A 23,305-nucleotide genomic window follows, 5' to 3' on the forward strand; every position below is an offset into this window, starting at 1 on the left:
CAGGTGAAATGTCTAGAGAGCCTCTCCTAGTGTCTCTTCCCCTTTTCTAGAGTTCCCAACTCTTGAAGATTTGCTGGCAACTCAGAAGTGTCGTTGTAGCTGTTCCAAACATCTAGGAAAAGGTAGTCTTCTGTAGGTTGTTGAGGAGTGAGGAGGTTGTGGGAAAAAGGAAGGAGAAAGCCTAGAGGGACTGGTCAGTGTTCTTGGGATATAACCTATTCTGCACCCAAGTCCAAGTCAGACAAAATATCCCAAGCTGTAACACATTGTGACAGGAAATTTATCACTCAGTTGTTTCCTGAGGCCCCAGATGATGTAAACTCACAGATCGCACTCTATTAGATGAGAAGGTCAAGAACTCCTTTACTTACACCACAATGAGTGGAAGGAATAAGGAACCAGGCAAGAGAATGATAGAGAACGTCATGCTCAGAGGAAGGGAAGGCAAAGCAGTGCCTGATACTGCCTTACTGATTATCTACCATACTGATGATCTTAATGATTACTGATAATCAGGAAATTCTTCAACTGCTATCAAGATTTCTACTGCTTGACCTCCAAGGGTTTCACATGCTGCTGCCATTGCTGCCTCTGCCTCTCTTTTTCTGCCCTCTTTTACTAGCAGTGCCTTTGCTATCTTGTTCAATGAAGTCACTTCCTCACTGAATCCTAGCTGTGGGGTAGAAGAGGTAGAGAACTGGCTAAGAATAGTTCCTTTACCTCTATGCGGAGGCCATTTAAGATGAGAAGTTTCTTATCATTTAGACACTCACTTGTCTGAATTTAAAGCAGGAACTCTGAGGGAGGTTTCCAATGCATCAGATAAGGAAATGACCTAGAAACCATTGCACTGTGTTTCACAAAATTGTATGCATCTGGAAGAACGACCATCCTGCCACCCCCTTCCCCTGCATATGTAGCAACACATACACAACCACCTCGCTGATTCCTCGTTTACTTGGGGGATGTAATAAAATGTGATCCTCTTGCTATCCCTATTCAAACAGAGAGAATGACATAGAAACCTCCTGTCTAAAATAGTAGTCTTCCCAACGCCAAAAAAAAGAAAAAAAAAAGGTAGTAGGTTCAAAACTTCAGCTCAGACTTTGTGAAGTCAATCATTGAGTATCAAATTACAGAGGTTTTGCTGCTTAAAAGTGTAGGACCCATGGTCTCATTCTTATGCCCCTGAACCTCTGGGCAGGGCTTGAAGCAGGAGGATGAATAATTAAGCCTGTTTATGCAAATTTCATCCTCACGGTTGATGGGCTTATTTTAGGTTCTAATTTACTCAGCAAAATATTTATCTCTGTAAATTGATGTTTGCATTTGGGATAAGCCAGTTTCCAACTGGATACCCCATGATGGAAGAGGCATTGTCTCACCTTGTATTGCTGGGAAGCTCTTAAGAGGAACAGGAGTCCAAGAGCTGAAACCAATCCTTGCTCCTTGCACAATTTGGAGAGCTAAAGCCCATGCTAGCCTGTCCTCCTGAATAACTTGCCCCCCCAAACCTGCAGCAATGTTTATCAATTCCTTGCTTTGGAAGGAAAATTCCACAGGTTACTGAGTACCACTCTCAGACTTCTGGGGGTGGACAGGCCTTACCTTATTCCTGGGTTCATTCCTTCAACAAGTGTGTATTGGATGCCTGCCACCTGCTAGGTATTGAGAAGTGGCTTGAGGTACTGAGAATACTACTTACAACAAAAGAGATAAGTGAAAACAATGGTGTTTTGCATAAAGATTCAGAGACTTGGGGATAGAGGAACTAAGCTAGGACCTGGGTTATATCCACAAGAGGATCACCTGAGATAGATTTCACTTTCCTTCTCTTTCCATCGGACTGTGGAGTCATATTGAATGTGTAGTTTGCATTTTAGTTCTACCTTTGCCAGCTGCTCAGTAAGTCTGATACATTTATACATCCCTGAATGATAGTACTGTTGGAAATAGAGAAGCTGGGCCCTCCTAGTTAAATTCTTTACTGAGACCCATGTCATGGCAGCAGCATCATATTTGGGATAAAACTCCCTACAGTTTCTAGCTCTGCCACTTATGAGACTTTGAGAAAGTAACTTGACCTCTCTATGCTTCATGAAGTTGTAGAAAAAATAAAATGGGATAATGTGCATAAATGGCTTAGGTCAGCACTTGGCACAAGAAAGTGCTCGTTATCTATTTAATATTAAAATTATAATCATAATAAATTTTATTATATCAAGAAGGACAGTTGTTGAGTCCCAGAGAGTGACCTGTTGTAAATGAACCAGGGCTCGTGATGGAAATGAGATGTGCAGTTATAGCATTGAAGTGAATCATGAGCAAAATAAGACTAATCTTTTCCCTCAAATGTGCTTGCAAGAAGAGTGCTTTGAAGGGGGAGTTTTCAGGAAGTGTAGAAACTGAATTCGAAGAGGAGTATTTTGAACTGCTGCTGGATCAAACCACTGAAACGTACAGGCTTATCCTCCTTTGGGGCAGAGGAGCAGCCAAGCATAAGAAAGAGCCTGTAGGTCTGGCCCTAGATCCTTCCTGTGGGTTCAAAGCAGCTAATGCCTTGGGGTAGATGGCCAACATTTATCAGCCTGGGAATAGAAACCTGATTTCATAGATAGTATTAGAGAAAACATATTCACTTTCTGACCACCTCAGTAGGAAAAAAAAATTCTTTACTTATATGAGGAGGTTTAAATGAGTTATTGCAGAGGCAATAATTTGGAAACGGGAAACATGGGAGCCTGGTTTGGAGATTCAGGACCCACTGGAGAAGACGTCCAAGGTTTTTAACAGTGAAACATTATTGTAGAAGCTTACATTTCATGAGATACAAAAGAGTTCCTGGAAAATTCTCACTGTTAACACAGTTAATTCAACAAGAAGAAGAGAGAAGAAATACTATGTTGGTTTTGTAACAAAAAGACTCAAACTCTGTAAAATATTTGAAGATATTTATTCTGAGCCAATTATGAGTGACCATGGCCCATGATGCTGTCCTCAGGAAGTCCTGAGAACATGTGCCCAAGGTGGTCGGGGTGCAGCTTGGTTTTATGCATTTTAGGGAGACATGAGACTTCAATCAAAAACATTTAAGAAATACATAGTTTGTTCTCAAAAGGCAGGACGGCTTGAGGTGGGGGCTTCCAGCTTCTAGGTAGATTTAAAAATGTTCTGGTTGACAATTGGTTAAGTTTATCTAAAGACCTGAGATCAACAGAAAGGAAATGTTTCGGTTCAGAGAGAGGGTTGTGGGGAGCAGGTTTGACTGTGCTGAGGAAGCTCTCAGCAGACTTCAGAGGGAGTAGGTTGTAAAATGTTTCTTGTGGGCTTAAAAGGGTACTTAGATGATTATTTCCTGGGTCTTGAAAGAAAGAAAAAGTGGGGGAAAGCGGATTCCCTATAGAAAATGGATTATTCCCAAAAGAAACATCTTGTTGCAGGGTAATTTCAAGATATGGCAAGAAAATATATTTGGGGTGAAACTATTTTGATTTCCTTCCTTATTTGTTATGTGACGTGCCAGACTCAGGTTGGAAAGCAGGCCACATTATACAGGGTGAAATCAAATCCCTCTGGTGAGACTTCACGGTTTGTAGGGCAGATTCTCCAGGCCCCTTAGCTAGGATTTGAGCAAGATTAAAAAAAAATCAGAGTTAAGTTCTCAGTTTGCAGGAAAGATAAGAAGACTCTCAAGTTGGCATTCTGAACCCAAGCTCAGCCTTGTCGGGGGGTGCTGAAGTAGGTCCGGCCAAGCAGCCAAGGGCCTGCGGGCAGGACCTTAGAGGCCTCTGAGACTGGGAGAAGTTGTAACAGGAAAGGTTTATTTTATTTTTGATGTGATTTTTCTCTTTTATGTCTTACAGTAGCCATCCTGATGCTAGTATAACCTGGGTATCTCTCTATTCAGGAGTGAAACAAGATTTGGTACAGAAAAAAAAAAAAAAAAAAAAAACCCTAGAATAATACAGTAATAAACAGGGTTTGAAATTTAAAATCTGATGATGCAACATGATTGCAGCCTCTTAAGTTGGGGAATTATTGTGAGAAGGGATTTTCCAAACTCCTTTTATCTTTCACCTATTATATCAACAACTGAGCCTGAGACACACATATCAAAAAATAGCCCCATATTTAGAGGGGATCTCTCAGCCCATTAGTCTATGAAGCCTGAGTGGCTCTATGTTAGAAAGAGAGAATGGGAAGTGGGGGATGAGTGAGTAAAGATAGCAGAATGTCAAAATTTCTCAACCATTTGTGTCTGATAGGTGGAGAGAAAGGTCACTGTACTGACTGAGGAATTTATTCTGATTACAAGAATTGAAGTTTCTATTACACAATGGGGGCAAGAAAGACAATATTTGAAAATCGGAGAATTCACTGGGACACCTTTTATTACTCCTTTGCCTAAGAGTCCTGTTCATTAGAAAACTGTAACGATGCAATAAGACAAATGAACAAGCATCCAATCCTGCAGGGTACGCCCCCAGGTGGAGAACCCCGCCCAGCTAAGATGCTACAGAAGTAAGAGCATGGGGTGGCAAGTGTAAGAGGGCCACTTTGACTGTCAGCTCAGACATCCCAGCCAGTTAAGGAAGTGGAGGCTAGAGCCAAGATTTTTACATTGTTTAGTCATTTCATTTGCCTTCCTTGAACTCCACGGCTTTATAGCAAGAGCCCCGATGGTGGCTGCTTCGTGGTCTTTTTGGTGACAGAATGATGAATTGCTATCACCTCTCAAGCATATGATTGTAATGAGAATTTGTGCATTCTTTCACCCAGGTGAAGAAGAATGGATGCTCAGAGGCAAAACGGGTGGGGTGTGCTGGGCGTGCTGGCTTTCCTGCATTTACCCCTTTCACACCCATTCCCTACCCTTCTCCAGCCTGCTCTCTGCCCCATATCAAATATGGCTTATATCACTGGGCCCCCAAAGCCTCTGGACTCTGTTTGAATGACCAGTGGGAATAGTGCAGGGTCACAGGCTTTGGTCTCCTGGTTCCCGCTGCAGGACTTGGCTTCAGGCTGGCTATGCTCCCAACAAGAAGTCGCTGCTCAACACACTTTCTTCCCAGTCCCAGCAACATCCTTTCCACCTCATCCCTTTAGGTTGAGGGTGGTGAAAATCCAAACTCCTCTTGCTCCAGATCCCTGAACTCTCCTTGTGGTTCCCTTATTCCCTGCATAACCCTGTGTGATGAGGCCCTTCATAAAAAAAACTTGTCGAAATGCTTATTGAACGTGCCATCTGTTTCCTATTTGAACCCAAAGAGTACCAACATGTTTCTCAAGACTGGCTAAAACCTTGAGACACGCAGGCAATACAGAAGAAGGTGTGCTGCCCAAGGTGGATGCCACAAAGTACTGAACAGGTGTTTTCAGGAGTTACAGGACCAACACACAATGAGGGAGATTTGACCCGTGGGCTCGACTGTTTAACTGAAAGTATGATGAGTATCTTAGGTTTGGTTACCTAGAAGTGGAAGCTGAGATATGAATTCTAGTGCAAGTGATTCACTGAAAAAGCACTTTCAGGAATAACTTGTAAAGGAGTAAAGAAAGCAGGGAGGGCAGGCGGAGAAACCGGGCACATACGTGGTTTCAGCTGAAGCATCAGGTTGATCCCACAGAGCACGCCAGAGGATAACTGACAGCACAGGCTCATCCCGTCTCTAGGCAAAGGGGCATCCTCTTGTGTCCCTGTATCAGTCATTTTTCTGTGTCACCCACAACAAGAGGCATTTCTAAGTGAGGTGGCTCCCCTAATCCAAGAGCAATTCTCAAGAGAAGGGTGTCATTGGTAGCTATTAGTAGCTAATATTTATAGCACTGCCAAGTAAAGAGGACCTGGACAGGGCTCCAACTGCATCTATTAGAGTCTATACCTTATTCACTGAGATCAACTTGTTTCTCACAGTAAAAACTAATCTATCAAGGCAGTTTCCCCATATTAGCCAAAATTTCTTGAAAATGTTTTAATAGGAAGAACTACTCGCCACTGCTGCAGTTGGTCAAGGGGACATGAGGTATATTTATTATCTCCTTCCTCACCCACACCACTCTCACTTCTGCTGGTCTACGTGACTTGACAGGTGGGATAACCCAGACCTTTATCCTTGAGGGGTCTGAGCTCCTGGTCTGTATGAACTTACGAGACTATGGTGTTGTACTTTCCTATTCACATTTCACACTGGGCAGGAGAATAACAAAAGATGACCCAGTGGGGCATGTTTATGAATATGTTTGTCTGAACACCAAATATACGCCTTCCTGCCTTCATATATAGTAGCAGTCTACCTTCTTGTGATGTTCAGGACTAATTACTCCTTCCAGCATAGTAACTGCTTTCTGTCTGTTAGTCTACCGGCACAAGGAGCTCAAATTGTCCAGGAGGCAGCCATAGCTTTAAGTTTTGTGAGACACCTACTGAGTCACCTGATGAAAGGGTTTCTCTTCTGGATATCAGGACATCTAGAGGCACACAATGTCAAGCTGCAGGGCAGCAAACACAAATCCCCCAAGTCGTTTCCCAAATGGATCTCCAAACTTGTTGCAATGTTTCCAGACTCACGTTTCTATCTGTCGGGGGCACTACACCATATAATGGTCATTGGTTTAATGTTCCTGGGTCTGAGAACTGGCTCAGGTATGAAAACTAGCCAAGGGATTGTGACTTGTCATTCGACAGTTGAAGCCTATATTCTGCTCATTCATTTTTTTATTTCTTTTGATCATATCTATTAAGCACTACTTTCAGAGGAGCACACAACTTGTTCCTAAGAAAACCATGTTTTATTCGTTATCTCTGTAGAGTTCTAAGGGCCAGGATTCTATGGCTACCATCCGGTCTTGCTACCCGTTACAGAAATTTTGCCCACCTTGAATCTGATGATTAAATGCTGACACCTGGCTCTTCGTAGCTCGCGATCCTATCTTCCCCATTCTTAGGGAGCCCAATTCTGTGGCAGCACCTCTTTCCATCAGCTCCAACCTACAGAAGAAAGTCACTAGTGATCTTCTCAATTATGCTGACAAATCCTTCACCTGCAGATTTTTACTTCCTTGATACAGGGCAGCAAGTAATGCTTCCAAACTTACTTAAGTGATTTACTCTAACATGCTGAATTCTAGGAGCCTTTTGTTCCCTTCTTCCACAATCTGACAAGGCAGTTTTTGCATTTCTACTTTATTTAATGTGGGCTGACACTTTTTCCAGCTTCTCAAGAGCCATCCATTGGTGGATCAGTAACAGTCTCCAGTGCACTTATCATGGGAAAGTGCCACACACAAAAAATTCTCCCTTATTTGGTTTCATATTCCATCCTTATCAATCCAGCACCCTCAGGATTTACTTCCGAGTATGTTCTCCCAGTTTTAGCCAGAATATGTTAGCTAGACTCTTCAGCTCCTTCAGTGTCAAACCGATCTCCTCCCTGAAAAAGAGCAGCACTTCCCCAGTTGGTCTATGATGAGCTTTGACCCAATTCATTGCTCTGGTTGCCAGCAGAGAAAGTACGGGCAGATCCTGGGAAAGTCAAGCATTATCCTGTAAGACATTTTTGTGGTCTTTCTATGCTGTTCTAGCAAAAAGACTGCTATCTTCTTGCATGGTCATTGGGACAAAAGAAGAATTTCAGGGCTTAAGGAGTTAAGTATACTAATCCAGATATCCCCATTATCCCAAGTCTCAGAGTCACACTCCTTCCTTATGAGGGCCCTGACTTTGGCTCAGGAGGCTTGTCTGGGCTAAGAATTTCATTCTCTATAAAGTTATCCAATCCTGAGAGTTGAATGCCATGCCTCATTATCAGTTGCAAGAAGTAAAGGTATTTCTAAATGCTGCCAAGAAAGGCCGCTGACTCACTTTGGTCTAAATTGGATTAATAAATACGAGCCTGCCATTTTCTGTCTTTGGTGCTCCAGTCGTGCTTAGCAACAGTCATCCAATGCCACAATCCTTATCATCACTGTCATCTCTGTACTTCCCAGGAGGCAGAGATACCCACAAGCAAATGCATCTTCTTCCACCTCTTCTAAGTCCAAGTTCACCACAGTTGAAAGTTTTAACAATCACACTGCTACCACACATCAGCAATGTCAGTACTCCATCTACCACCACAGGGTACTCATTGACATTTAGCCAGTTGAACAATCCAATGGAATATTCCTTATTACGGCCTGCTTTTTGTGACCACTCCTGTTACCAACTGTCTTTGGCCAGGTTCCCCAGAAGCAGAACCTGAGAAGAGGATTCTGGTGCAAATGACGCAGTGAGGAGGTGCTCTCAGGAGAAAACTATAAGGGAATGAGGCAAACAGGGTACAATGGGGTGATGCTTGAAGAAGATATGCTTCAGGTGAAGTCAGGCTTTGTCCAAAAGATAAGTCTGGAACATAAATGACACTATACCCAGTCCCAACTTGTGCAAGTTAACTTCCCTTTTATTTGCACATATCAGTCAACTGTTGGCTGTGGGGCACCCTTGGAGAGAGGGCAAACCTCCCAGTCATTTCAGGTGAGAAGCTCCTCCTGTCCGAGAGCAATGCTCAGAAGAGTGCAGCCATGAGTTGTTAGCAGGAAAGAAGCAGAGTTTCTTAAGGGCTGTGCTGTCAGTAGCTCACTGCTTAGCCATAATTCAATAGGGAGTTAATAACGTGGAGAACAGTGAGAGAGTACATTTTTATGTAACTTTGTAAGAGATAAGAACAAATTCATAATGTGTTAAAGTTATAACAATGGCTGCTAGATAAAGCAGAGGATGGCTACACACAGAAGGAAAGGAGACAGCTAGTCTCGACCATCCTTGCTTATGTCTTCCAAGCCTCCTTCCAAAGGGATCTGTGAGGGCCACAGCCCCTGTGTAGCCATGTTCTCCACGACACGACCATATGGCCTTTCCCACTACAGCAGGCACCTGACGCAAGTGCAGACAAATGTGTAGACTAGCAATGGATGTACAAAAGTATAACAAATAATGAGCTGGGACAATCAGATCATTTCTCCCAGGAATTTCAACTGGCGTATCAGAAAATAACCCATTATGAGCAGGGCCAAAATTGTAAACACGTCATGAAATCAAGGTGGGTCGAAAGCAAGCCAAAACCAAGAGTATCACGAAGATACAAGAGGATAGGACATTTGTAAAATAAAGAATTATATTAGAAAAAAAAATCAGATGCAGATTTAAAAAAGAAAACAGCTGATTCTGGCTCAAAGAAATATATATGTGAAGTTTGAGTAATGGAATCATTGAAATCAAGGTTCAGCAATTTTTAAAAATATTTCTAACTTCTCATTCACTTTTAGCTTTTTAAATTCTATAACATTTTTAGATTCACAAATTGTGAAGATAGCACAGAGAAGATATTGTGAAGATAGCACATACCTACACCGAGTCCTCTAGCCCCCACCATCGTTAACATCTTACATGACTATAATACTGTTGTCATGATTAATGAATCAATATTGACACATTATTATTAACTACAGTCAATATTTTATTCATATTGACTTATACCCAATGTCTTTTTTCTATTGAAGGATACGATATTACATTTAATTGTCGTGTCTCCTTAGGCCCCTCTAGATTACTATGGTTTCTGAAAAATTCATTGTTTTTTTATGACTTGGAGTGTTTTGAAGGGTACTGATGAGAGGTTTTGTATTTGTCTGATACTTTTCTAATAATTATACTGAAGTATGCATTCTTGGGAGGAAGACTAAATCATACCAGGGTATTATTTACATAGTTTATCATATAACTTATAACTCAGCCTTGATCATTCAGCTGAGAATCTATTAGGCTTCTCTACTGTAAAGTTATTCCTTTCACCCCCTTTTCATACTATACTTTTTAGAAAGGAGTCACTGCACTGCCCACACTTAAGGGATTATTTTATACCTCATTGAGGGTGGAGTCTCTAAATAATTTCAAATTCTGCATAAAATATTTGTTTATTCTCTCCCATTTTTTTCTATCATTTATTTATGCATTTATCTTGTATTCATGCTAATGTATTTTAATCTTTAGGCTTATTTATTTTGTCATTCAAATTGATCCAGTTTGGGCCATTGGGAGATCTCTCAGTTTGTTCTATTTCCCTCTGATCTATCCCATCATTTAATTTCCTGCCCCAGTCCTACAATCAGCCATTTTTCCAAGGACCTCTGGTTTCCTTTTTTTTTTTTTTTGAGAATGGTATTAGACACCACAGTCTGGGTGCTAGGGGTTCTCATTACTATTGCTGTCATTGTACCCAAGCCCTCATTTGACAGAGCAAGGAAATATATGTGTGTATAATAACTCATAAATATACATATTTATAAATATTTCTATTTCATTTATATACATATTTATAAATAATCTGTATTTATATGTAACTAAATATGAATTCATGTTGATATCTAATTCATTACCTCGTGGATCATTCTAGCATTTTTCTGTTGCTTATCTGTAACTTCTAACTCCAACAGCGAGAAACCTGGCTTCCACCAGCCCCCATTCATTTGCTTAGGAGTTCAATTACAGTGTATCTGTATAGCAGCATCAGAATTATTAACCTATAACCTTGGGGAAAACAACTTTACCAACTAGAGTGCAGAGCTTGTATACGTTTTCTTTTGCCTTTAAGCTTATAGGCTCCAGTCATTTACAAAATTACTCAGATCAGAAAGTTTTCCCCCAACCCAACTCAGAGAGATTGTTTCACACATTTGTAACAGTTAAATCATTTTTGTCACATTCTGTATTCCTTCCTGGAATCCCCTGACTTCCTAAATGATTTTTTAAAATTCTCATACATTGGTTCATTCTTTGTGCAGTAAAGTTCTATGGGGTTTGACGAGTGCATAGTGTCATGTATTTACTAGTATAGTATCATACAGAATAGTTTCATCACCCTAAAAAATCTTTTATACTTTACCTATTCAATCCCTTTTTTCCTCTTAATCCACTGGCAGTCACTGATATTTTCACCAACCCTATACTTTGGTCTTTTCCAAAATGTTACAAAATTGGAATCAGAGTACACATGTTCCCAGACTTACAATGATTTGACTTACAATTTTTTTTAAAACTTTAAGATGTATGAAAGCAATAAGCATTCAGTAAAGGCCATACTTTTAGTACCCATACAACCATTCTGTTTTTTACTTTCAGTACAGTAGTCAATAAATTACATGAGATATTCAACAATTTATTATAAAATTGGCTTTGTGTTAGATACTTTTGCCCAACTATAGGCTAATATAAATGTTCTGAACACATTTAAGGTAGGCGAGGCTAAGCTACGATGTTTGGTAGGTTAAGTGTTTTAAATGCATTTTCAGTTCACAATATTTTCAATTTACAATTGTTATAACAGGATGTAACCCCATCATAAGTTGAGGATCATCTGTACATAGCCTTCTCAGACTGGCTTCGTTAACTTAGCAATATTCAATTAAAATGTATCCATGTCCTTCATAGCTTGATAGATCATTTCTTTTCATCATTGAGTAGCATCCCACTGTTTGGATGTACCATAGATTACATATCCATTCACCTATTGATGGGTATCTTTGTTACTTCTTGTCTCAGGCAATTATGAATAAATATGATTTTAACATTTGTGTGCAGGTTTCTGTGTGGGCAGAACTGTTCAAATTGGTTGAGTAAATATCTAAAGGCATGATTACTGAATGACATAGCAAGAGTATAATCACCTTTCTAAGAAACTACCAACTGTCTTCCAATACAACATTACCATTTTGCATTCCTGCCAGCAACAGGTGAGATTTCCTATTGCTCTATATCCTTGACAAAAATCGCTACTGTTAGGGTTTTTTTATTTTTATTTTTTTGATTTTGACCATTTAAAATGTATAGTTGCTTAATATTGTTGTTTTAATTTGCAATTCCCTAGTGAGATATGATGTTAAGCATATTTTCATATGCTTATTTACTACCTGTATATCTTTTTCTGTTCAGATTTTTTGGCCAATTTTTCTGGCCTTCTTTTATTTTTATTATTTTTTTAAATTTTACTTTAAGTTCTGGGATACACGAAAGAATGTGCAGGTTTGTTACATAGGTATACATGTGCCATGGTGGTTTGCCGCACCCATCAACCCATCATCTAGGTTTTAAGCCCAACATGCATTAAGTATTTGTCCCCTTGCCCCCCACCCTCCGATAGGCCCTGGTGTGTGATGTTCCCCTCCCTGTGTCCACGTGTTCTCATTGTTCAACTCCCACTTATGAGTGAGAACATGCAGTGTTTGATTTTCTGTTCCTGTGTTAGTTTGCTGAGAATGATGGTTTCCAGCTTCATCCATGTCCCTGCAAAGGACATGGACTCATTCCTTTTTATGGCTGCCTAGTATTCCATGGTGTATATGTGCCCCATTTTCTTTATCCAGTCTATCATTGGTAAGTATTTGGGTTGGTTCCAAGTCTTTGCTATTGTAAATAGCACTGCAATAAACATGTATCCATGTGTCTTTATAGTGGAATGATTTATAATCCTTTGGGTATATACCCAGTAATGGGAATCCTGGGTCAAATGGTATTTCTGGTACTAGGTCCTTGAGGAATCACCACACTGTCTTCCACAAGAGATGAACTAATTTACACTCCCACCAACAGTGTAAAAGCGTTCCTATTTCTCCACATCCTCTCCAGCACCTGTTGTTTCCTGACTTTTTAATGATTGTCATTCTAACTGGCGTGAGATGGTATCTCATTGTGGTTTTGATTTGCATTTCTTTCTCTAATGTCTGCCCTTCTTTTAGAAGCTAAGACTTCTGGTATGATGTTCGATAGAACTGGTGAGAGAGGACATCCTTGCTCTGTTCTTGATCTTAGGAGGAAAGCGTCCAGTTTTCATTGTTAAGTACAGTGTTAGTTGTGGGTATTTTTATAGTTGCTCTTTATCAAATAGAGGAAGTTCTCCTGTATTTCTACCTGAGGGTTTTTATCATGAAGGGATGTTGAATGTTTTTAGTGCCTTTTCTGCGTCATTTGATATGATCATGATTTTTTTTCTTTAGTTTCACGTTGTGGTGGCTTACATTTGTCAATTTTTAAATGTTGAACCAATCTTGCATACCATAAATTAATCCCACTTGGTCATGGTGCATAATTTTTAATACAATTATGTATTTAATTTGCTATTTTTTTGAGAATTTTCTCAAGTCGGTCTATACTTTCCAACTCTCTGTTGAGATTTCCTCTCTATCCATTCATAGTTATCTTTTTTTTCAGTTCCTGAGAATATTTATAGTAGCTGTTTTAAATTCCCTGTCTACCAATTCCAACATGTGGATTATTGCAAGGCCTTTTTATATTGAATTTCTGAGGCTTTGTCCACAGTTTTATTTCTATGAGGAAAAATATATGGGCCAGAAAACAGCATGATGCCAGTTTCCAAAACTGGGTAGTACATCCAAAACCCAGAATTTTCCACTGGTAAAATTGCAATTATTTTAAAAGTTTATAGATTGAGTGAGAAAGAGAAGTGACGTGATGATAGATGAGAGATAAACAATAAGTTTTAAATAAAAACAGAATTTCAAAATTTTCTTTTTTTCACTGAATATATTTTAGGATGCTTTCATGTCAATAATTTCACAATGACACTATCATCACTTCCTATGGATGTTTTTCAGCATATGGATGTATCTTGTTTGATTTAAGTAATTTTGGTTATTTCTACCTTTTCACTTTCATTACCAACACTGCTGTGAAACTTCTTCACGTGTTTTTTTTTTTTTTTAACTTTGCCTCATTCTTTCCCCAAAATTAAGTTTGTAGTAAGAATTTTGGATCCAAATATATGCCAGTTCTTACAAATACTGCTATTTTCTTATTTGCTTTCAGAAAACCACTTATATTCCTATCAACAGTGTACATTTTCATCTTTGGCAATACCATAATCAGAAGTTAAAATTTTTTTGTTGACTTAACTTGCATTTCCAAAATTAAAAATAAGATTGGATATTATCATATGCACTAACAATGTATATTTCTTCTGTCAATTACTTGTTAACATCTTTGTTTATTTTTTAGTTGGAGAGTTAATCTTGTTTTAATTTATATGAACGTGCTATTGGTATACTAAGGAGGTCAACCATTTATCTGCCTTATTTATTAAAAATATTTTTTCCATGAAGTCATTTATCTTCTTTTTTTGATGGTTTTGACTCACTAAGTATTTATTTTTGTATGCAGTCAAATCTGTTGATCTTGTCCTGTTTTGTGATTGCTGTCATAGTTAGAAAACCTTGTTTACCATTAAATTACATAAATATTTATAAATATTGCTAATATAAGAGTGGACACAGAATGAGAGAGCACTTTGGAATTATACAGATATTGGATCAGATTCCAGCTTTGCCATTAACTAGCTGTAACATATTGTATTTTTCAGAGATGGCTGCAACAATAGCTCCCATACCACAAGATCTTCTACAATTTTACTACTCTCTAATCAAAAGATTAGATTTAGAATCTGGCCAGGCTTGTAACTCACTTGTAATCAACAGAACATGGCAGAAGTGATGAAGCATGACTTCCAAGGTTAGGCCCTAAAATGAGACGCAATTCCTATCTTGTCAGCTATACATTTACCTTTAGAGCTTTAAGCTACCATGTAAGAAGTCTGGGACCCCTATGTGGTGAAGGGGCCTGGGCTGCATGCAGAGTCTCCATGTAGGTGTTCTGACAAGAGCCCCAGGTGACATCACAACTTATACTACCATCAACTCCAAAGACATGTGAGTGGAGACACCTCTAAATGATTTCAGTTTCTAGCTCTTTCATCACTTTCAGTCTTGGAGTCTTCCCAGTTGAGGCCTTAGACATCACAGCACACAGACAAACCTACTGTATACTTTCTTAATTCCTGATCCATGGCACTAGTGAACACAATAATTTGTTATGTAGCAATAGTAACTAGAAAGCTTAATTGTGTGACATTTGACAAGTTACTTAACCAGTCTGTTCTTCAAGTTTCTCATCTATTGAACTGTCTTGTAATAATAGCTACTTTATGGGAAGTTAAGGTTACATGAGATCATATATTAAAAATGTTTGACGTGTGCCTAGCACATAACTACAAGTTCAAATAATGATAGCCACAACAAAAAGCAAGCTTTTCTTTATTACATTTACATGCGTAATACATGTGAAATTTATTTTGGTTGAATAGGTAAGGTTGTGTGAGTTATTTACCAGTCAATTACAAAGTAACAGATCGTTAGCCAAAGTATTGTCCTTTAAAAAGATATGTGAAGAAACAATTCTCTGTATAATTATGTATATATATGAAAGAAGAACATGTGCATATCAGAGGATAAATTCTTGGTGTTTTATCATGTGGGTAAAGAAATTTTCACCTAACTTTTGCTACGTTTGTTTGATCAGGTTAGAAAATGGAACTGGGAAGAATATCCGAAGATAGGGTAAGGCACAGAAAATATTCTCCAAGGTTAGAGAAATGTTATCTAGTCAGTAAGGAAGCCTAAGAAGAAAGATTATCCTGACTCAGGAAGAGTTAGTTTAGACACTACACACACTATTACTTGGAAGTGCCAAAATGTAACTTCGTTTTCTAACCTGAACTCATTTTGTTTTAGAGCTCTGTTCACAGTGAGACAAAACACTTGGTCTTGTCAGCTTAAAACTTAGAGAATAAGGGAATGAAGGGAAGTTAGGGGGGAATTACTAACAAAAACATGGTCTCAGCTGAAGACTAGCTTTAGTTGGATCCCGTGGAAAAGCTCTGGGGTACAAACTGCACCACAGACTTAGTTCTACCTTAATACAAGGGGCCAGCCATTCATTGGCTGAGGCCCATATGCAGGTGGTGAGTTTAGCATCTGGGCAAGGCTGCTTCTATTAATATTTAGTAGAGAGAAATCTCCAAAGAAGTCAGTAACTGTGAGTTGTCATAAGTCAACACATGATGCAACTGGGTGCACTTATCAGCAAAGGGGATTTTGGAAGCCACCAAATTCAAATCCAAATCATCCACTACATAAAGACAAATTCAACGCTATAATGCTGAGAATGCCAAAGTGTGCTCTTGAAACATAAAGATTTCATAATTAAAACTCTCTGCGTGCTCCACAAAACCAAACTTTGGCTTTGTTTAACATTGATTCAAAAATATTTTTAAAGTCTATTTTGAAAACCAAAGCTAAACAATATTTTCTTTTCTTTTTCTAGACTGACTTCTACCATCCCCATGATTCAATGGGGAGAGAGCTCTTACAAAACCAGAGCCCATAACTCAAACTTAAAATATTCATGTTACGTTAGCTTATCTAGTTTGCTTGTCTACCGTGAAACAGCTGTCTTCATGTATCTTTCATCCTGACTCTTCAAAATCCAAATTGAGAATTCCTCAGAAAGCATTATATTCTCAGACATAGACAAAGATAGGGTATACCAGACTACTCAGATAGAAGGTTGGTTGGTTCATTGTAAGAATTTTATGTGGCATAATATAAGAGAAAGAAGCTCATGGAAGACCAGGACCAAGAACTGCAGTCAGTCTCATAAGGACAGAAACACCAGGGTTAGTGTGTATCCAAGGAAAACGTGCCACGTTGGCCACAGGTGTCCTCCAACATCAATGCTACTTAGTTTCTCTTCCTATCTGTTTCTCTCTGTGTCTGCCTGCTTCTCTTTCCACCACTGTTACCCCTATATGCTGCCTTTCTCACACTTTCTGCATACTCATAACTTCCTCTTACACAGGGCACTCTGTTACTTGAATGCTACCTCATGGTATCTATTTACATCCTATTATCTTCAACTACCATGCCACCTGCCACATTATCAGCATTTTGTTTTCTCAGTCCCATGAGAAGAACCTGACTAGCCATCCTTAAAAAAACACTCTGTTCCCAATCTAATCACCTAGTTCAACCATGTGCCCAAGGCTGCCTGGCCGGCCAGGGCAATGATAATTCAAGCCAATTCTACCCACAGCAAGTTATCTCTCAGATCTTAGTTTTTACCAATTGAAATGCCCCCTGAAATTTTCTCTAATGCCTTATCCCTGTCTGTTCAGGTTTTTTTTCTGCCCTGAGGTTCCCCCAAGAGCTCTATCAGAGAAAGACTTGGCCCATGCCGCCAACACACTGGGAAGCTGGGGTTAGCCGTCTCCAGAACCCATGGGCAAAAAAAGACAGTGCCAGAAAGTGTCGGGGCTAATCCAAAGAGAATTCCAACTGAGAGAAGAGTGTAGATGAGGATACAGGATACTCACAGAAATCTCAGTACAAATTGGAGATTATTATGGTCCAAGTGTTCACATTTTCATACAGGAGATAACAGACTAAGTCTGAGCTTATTCATGGCAGTATCACGTAAGGAGAGCAAAACCCCTCCCACCTGTGAGTGACAGGGATGTGCAAAGGGTGAGTCTAGGGCTCCATCATCACTAGGCTCTGCTGCCCGCACTGCGTCTCCTTATGCCTGCTTGTCTTTTCACTATGAGCTGGCTTTCTCACTCTGTACCATTGCATAGAAGAAGAGAGCAAAATTCAGGTTCAGGGAAGAGAAAAAAAAGGGTAGTGGTTGAAAAAGAACCCCAAATCCAGGAGATACACAGAGCTAAACTCCCTCAGGGAGGTTGCAGTAGTTACTATGATTACAACAGATGAGCTCTGCCCTCTTCGAGAACCCCAAGAAGTTGATGTCCTCACAGTTGGTCATACACGACAGTTTTGAATAATGATACAGGCTCTGCCCTGAGGAGGTAAAAAAGAGGAAATATGATCATAATGACCTCATTTCCTTTCACTGCATTCTTAGGAGTAATCTGTTTTTGTGCCCTCACTAACCTTTCTCTAGGCCCAAATGAGTTCCAAAGCTGAGTCTGTTCATTGCTGACCCAGAGAGTAGATTTTATTCCCTGCCAGGTAAGGGACATCAGCCTCTTTTTCACCCAATATGGTCTTAAGGAAAAGTCTGTCTTTGCCATCCCCTCATGACCACCCCATACTCACCCATCCCATTCACCCACTCACTCTGAGGGCAAAAGAACACCACTGTTTCTCAGGGATGGTGGTGGTGATTTTCCAGTCACTCTATACTCCACATTACCTGTAACTGTAAGGACGTAAAAGTTCTCAACTGCACAGGACTGTTTAGGCTTCAGGGAGCAGGATGTCATGACATCATAGCATAACCCGAGATGATATTTTTTACATTTATAACACATTATTTCAGTCGCTGTCAGATACAAAAAGAGGTGCTTAGAGGATGCAGTCTTGAGAACATTCTCTGGGGCTGGGGGCTTCACTAAAGGAACTTACTCTTGCCTAGTGGTTCCTAACATTTTTTGGACCATGGACTCCTGGTAATCTTGAGAAACATAGGGATCATCATGCTGTGGTCCTCCCCATGTACACATTAATACATTTGTACACATTTTCTCCAATTAAAAAAATCTTGTGAAAGATAACCTGTGCAAACATAAATCAAATACTGTATACGACTTCGGGAGGTCAGGGTTCTCATGAAATTTATCCATGGACCTCCAGTAATGAACCCCTTATCTAGCCTGATGATTTTGCCGAGTAATAGGTAAAAGAAAGTAAAGTGGATCTTAGCCTCCTTACTCTAAGAAATGGACAAAACAGGTCTGGCAGGAGGCAAAACCCCTAGGATTCTATAATAAGAATGGATTACAGGGCTCTCTGAAGATGAAGGGAAGGTTCATCTGAAGACCAAGGACTTCAGACAAGCCATGATTGTACCTTCTACACGGTCATGAAGTTCACCTGTGAAAAGAAGAAAAACCTTCCTTGTTATAATCTCACATACATTTGCCACTGCCCCAAGAGCCAATTTTGAAAACTGCCTCTTCCCCCAGCATCTGTCCATCTCTTAACCAACCACCAGCTTCCCCTCTGTCTCCAGGACTTACCCCAATATGGGCAGAGCAGAAAGACTGTGCTCAGCAGAAAGAGAACAAGCATCCTGGAGCTTCTGTCGGGTGCAGCTTCCTCTGGAAGGAGCGAGTTGTTCTTTCGTGATCTGAGCTAGTCATCTAAATTATATAGTCATAAAATTTCAGGGACAGATAGTATGACAATGTTCCCAGAGCCAAACCACCATATCTGATTGCTGCACAGCATTCTAAAGAGGGTACTCACTTTGATTTTGTGCAAATCCTCTAATGAAAATGAAATTGTAATGTTCCTGATTCGCCAGACCTGCTCCTACTTCAATATTGCAGAGTTTTAAGAAGTATTTTCAACTTCTCATTTTAGATTCAGGGGGTACCTGTGCAGGATCGTTACAGTGGTATACGGCTTGATGCTGAGGTTTGGGGTACGAATGATCCCATCACCTGGGTAGTGAACATAGCACCCAACAGTTAGTTATTCAGTCTTGCCCAGTCCCTCCTCACAATGTTGCAGATTTTAGTACATCTGGGAGGTATTCTTTACAGCTTCTTGTGTTTCATCCTCATTGAGCAATTTAACAGCAAGTCTTATCCATTTTACCTACTAACTTCTCACATGGGTTTATTACTTTCTGTCGCCACTGCCATTACCATAATCCAGTCTATCATCCTGTCTTGCCTGGACAAAGCAATGGCCTTATTTTTAGCCTCCATGCTTCTCCCCTGCCCCTTCACAATCATTTCTTCATAAAGCAGTCAGAGAATAAGTCATAGATGCCACACCCCTGCTGAAAACCCTCTGATGACTTTTTATTACCTTTGAAAGAAAATCCAGAGTTTTTATCATAGCCATCAACGGCTTCCTCATTATGAGCAATGGCCTCCTCTCCAATCCCCTTTCTCTCCACTTTTCCCTTGCTCACTCAGGTCTTTGCTCAAATGTCACCCCCTCAGACAGAGCAGCATTTTCTGCTCAATCTCTAGAAAATGACAGCCTTCATTTCCTACCCTTTCCCCTGTTTTATGTTTCATAGCAATTCTCATTAGCTGATCTTACATTCCTATTGGCTCACTTTTTTACTCCTCCACTAGAACAAAGCAAGGGGTTTCTTTGATTTATCATGGCACACTTGGCATCTAGAGGCTGGGAACAAAGGAAATGCCTAACAAATATTTGTGAGAGGAATCAATAATGTTCTTCCCATATCCTGCCTTGCATCCTCCAGTCCATTCTCCACAGAGCATCCAACTTTATTAGATTGGTTTTTTGAACTATAATAAAGATGAGAAATGAGACTTTCTACATTCCAGCAAGGGTTCCAAGATAGTAGGCAGCGAGTGTTTCACATTTCACAGGAAAATGCTATGCTACTTAGGCAGATTTACAAAGAAAATCAGTGAAACTGTGTTTAATATCCTGGACTTGCTGTCCACCTGGAGGGTATAAATAAACAGTGAAGTGCCAGAAAATAAAATGGAAGGAGTTTCTATAGTCTAGGGTGAGGGTTACTTTTCTATATATGGCTCAAAACATAGAACCATTAAAAAAATGATTACTTATATTTTTAAAAAGTCTTCTACATAAATGGAAAACCAATCATTAATCCATAAGAAAAGCCCAAATAACAAACAAACCATTAAAAATATTTGCAACTCGTATCTCAGACTAAGGGCTAATCTCCCTATTATACAGATATTCCAGAAAGTGATTTTTAAAGGACTAACAATTCAAAGGGGAGAGAGGCAGTCAATAATAACGTCATAGTTCACAGAACAAAAAAACCAAAAATGCTTCTTAAACACATGAAATATGGTGAACCTTACTCCTAATTTTAGTCATGTACATTAAAACTAAATTCAGATATTAGTTTTACTTAACAGATTGACAATCAGAATTTGATAACACAACTGTGTTGGCAAGATTGGAGTAAAACAAGCACTGTCATACACTGCTGATAGGTCTGTAACTTCATATATCAGTACAGAATAAAATTAGACAATAGCTCTCAAAATTATAAAAAAATTGTCATCTTAGCCCAGTAACTGCATAAGAATTTTCTTGCACATTTGGCCTTGTTTCTAGGATTCTTCAGGGAAAAAAGTAGATAGATGAATAGATGACAAATACCTTGTGAGTTCCTGTTGATATTTTCAATTGAAATTTAAGACTGCAAAGTTTTAACTTTATATTACAACTGTACCTCTTTTGTTTTACACTGAGAATTCTACTTCTCAAGGACACAGAATTAGAACAGAATTAGAATGATATATATGGTATATAAGATGTAAGACAGAATATTACATGTATATGAATTATAATATGGAATATACAGGATAGAATGAAATTAGAATTCAATAGAATTAGAATGTCCTATAATCAATCATTTGCTTTATCCCACATTAAACACCTACAAGCCTCAGCATAACAATACCGTCACTAATGGTGGTTACTAAAATAGTTGTAAAATTTTGTCTATGCTCTTTATTTTCTCAACCACTACCACCTGCATTTTTTTATGGTTATACAATATCTAATTATCCAACTCTATGGTCACTACATACTACACTCTCTGCCTTTTAATCTTTACTTAGTCTTTGTTCTACTAGTAAGTTTATATTTAAACTTGACCATCAGCCCATATGTTGAGGTCTCGCTAGTCATTTTGTCTATCTGAAGTACTTTTTCTTGATTCATTGTTCAGAAAGAAATTATAAAAAATAATAATTCTGAAATTCTGGTATGTCAAAAAACTTTATGTTCTTTACACTTGAAAGTAATTTTCTGTCCCTTATAAGTTGTACGATCTTTTGACTTAAAAGCTCAAAGGATTTTTTTTTTTTTTAAGTTCACTAACTTTACAAGACCATGTGTTTGTTTTGATCACTCTAAGTCAGTATTCTCAGGTACACAGTGTGCTGTTTCAATGGGAAGTTTCTGTTCTTCAGAAAAGTTTTATTATGGTTATTAATTTTTAATACTTGTCTGTTCTTTTTCTTTTCTTTCAAGAGCTTCTATCATTTGTATAGTGAATCTTTTTTATTTTAAAAAACTCACTTTTTATGTCTTTAAATTTCATTATTCATTTATTTTAGATTTTAAATTTTTCTTCTTTTTCACTTTCTCTTTCTCTTAATTTAATATTTCATTATTTGCTCTCATGCTTCTTATATTTTGTATGGGAGAGCAGTGCACCATGGGCCCAGAGCATCACTGCACGTTCTTGCTGGGGATGCCAAAAATGTGAGGCTCTGGCTGCTTTTCACCCAGGCCATATCTCAGGGTTATGTTTGCAGTGAGGAACCTTGAAGAATGCGGTAACAAAGAGTAGGGTTGATTCCACTTAGTATACAACTGGTAGATTCCTCTAGTACAGTGTTCCTAAGCTTCACCACAAACCCACAGTGTGACAGCATTGACCTGGGCCTCATATATTTCCCAGCATGAGACTCAGGGAACCAGAGGAGTACTGCAAATCAACATGAAGCGCTGGCTTCTGCTTTTGCTGTGAGTGCTAAAATCCTTTGTTTTTGGTTGTTGTTGTTAGTTTGTTTTGGTTTTGTTTGTATGTTTGTTTGTTTTTGAGACAGAGCCTTGTTCTGTCACCCAGGCTGGAAAGCAGTGGTGCAACCTCTCACTGCAACCTCCACCTCCCAGGCTTAAGCGATCCTCCTGCCTCAGCCTCCCAAGCAGCTGGGATTAAAGGCATGCACCACCATGCCCAGCTAATTTTTTGTATTTTTAGTAGAGATGGGGTTTTGCCATGTTGGCCTGGCCTCAAGTGATCCGCTTACCTCAGCCTCCCAATATGCTGGGATTATAAGCAGAGCCATTGCACCTGGCCTTTTTGTTTTTAACCCAGGGGTTTTGTTTCTTCCACCAGCATCCATCAAACAATAACAGGCTAGCTTGGTAGCTTGCAAGTAGGATAAAATCCAGACCCTTAATAGTCCTTAACAGTTTGAGAGATGAAGATGAGATAATGACAGACACCATCTCTCTGGAAGGTAAAGGACAAGGGCTCCCACACGACAGGACTAAGAGATAATAGAAGACATCCTGGAATCCAGTAGCAAGTGCTTGCACCCAAACTTGTGGGAGGTAAGGGAACCCCAGCGTGTTATCTGCTTGTATTAGTTCTCTATTGTTGCATAGAAAATTACTATAAGTGTAGTGGCTTAAAGCAACACATATTTTATTATTTCACAGTTTCTATAATTCAGAAGTTTGGACACAGTATAACTAGATTTTCTGCTCAGGGTCTCACCAGGCCGAAATCCAAGTATCATCCAAGGATATGGTTCTTATCTGGAGTCCAGGACCTAACAACACATTCCAACAACCCTGAATCACTGAATCCTGCCAACTGCTATGTGACTGAGATTGGAAGCAGATTCCTTCCCAGTTG

The 23,305-nt window shown here is 39.3% G+C and overlaps 2 protein-coding genes across 3 annotated transcripts in view; one reads left to right on the forward strand and one right to left on the reverse strand.

Moving 5' to 3' along the window:
- The window catches only part of HYLS1 (HYLS1 centriolar and ciliogenesis associated), a 208,526-nt gene that overhangs the window by 73,586 nt on the left and 111,635 nt on the right, over positions 1-23,305 (forward strand). The window lies entirely within an intron of this gene.
- On the reverse strand, positions 15,130-19,343 carry PATE2 (prostate and testis expressed 2). Of its 2 annotated transcripts, XM_028832808.2 has the most exons (5): positions 19,147-19,343; positions 18,918-19,040; positions 18,748-18,771; positions 18,092-18,220; positions 15,130-17,736 (listed from the first exon to the last, which is right to left on the reverse strand). In XM_028832808.2, exons 2-5 carry the CDS (start codon positions 18,967-18,969, stop codon positions 17,600-17,602), a joined length of 342 nt encoding a protein of 113 aa, XP_028688641.2. In that variant the 5' UTR covers positions 18,970-19,040; positions 19,147-19,343; the 3' UTR covers positions 15,130-17,599.

Source organism: Macaca mulatta, chromosome 14 (genome assembly GCF_049350105.2).
Source record: "Macaca mulatta isolate MMU2019108-1 chromosome 14, T2T-MMU8v2.0, whole genome shotgun sequence".
Taxonomy (NCBI): Eukaryota; Metazoa; Chordata; class Mammalia; order Primates; family Cercopithecidae; genus Macaca; species Macaca mulatta.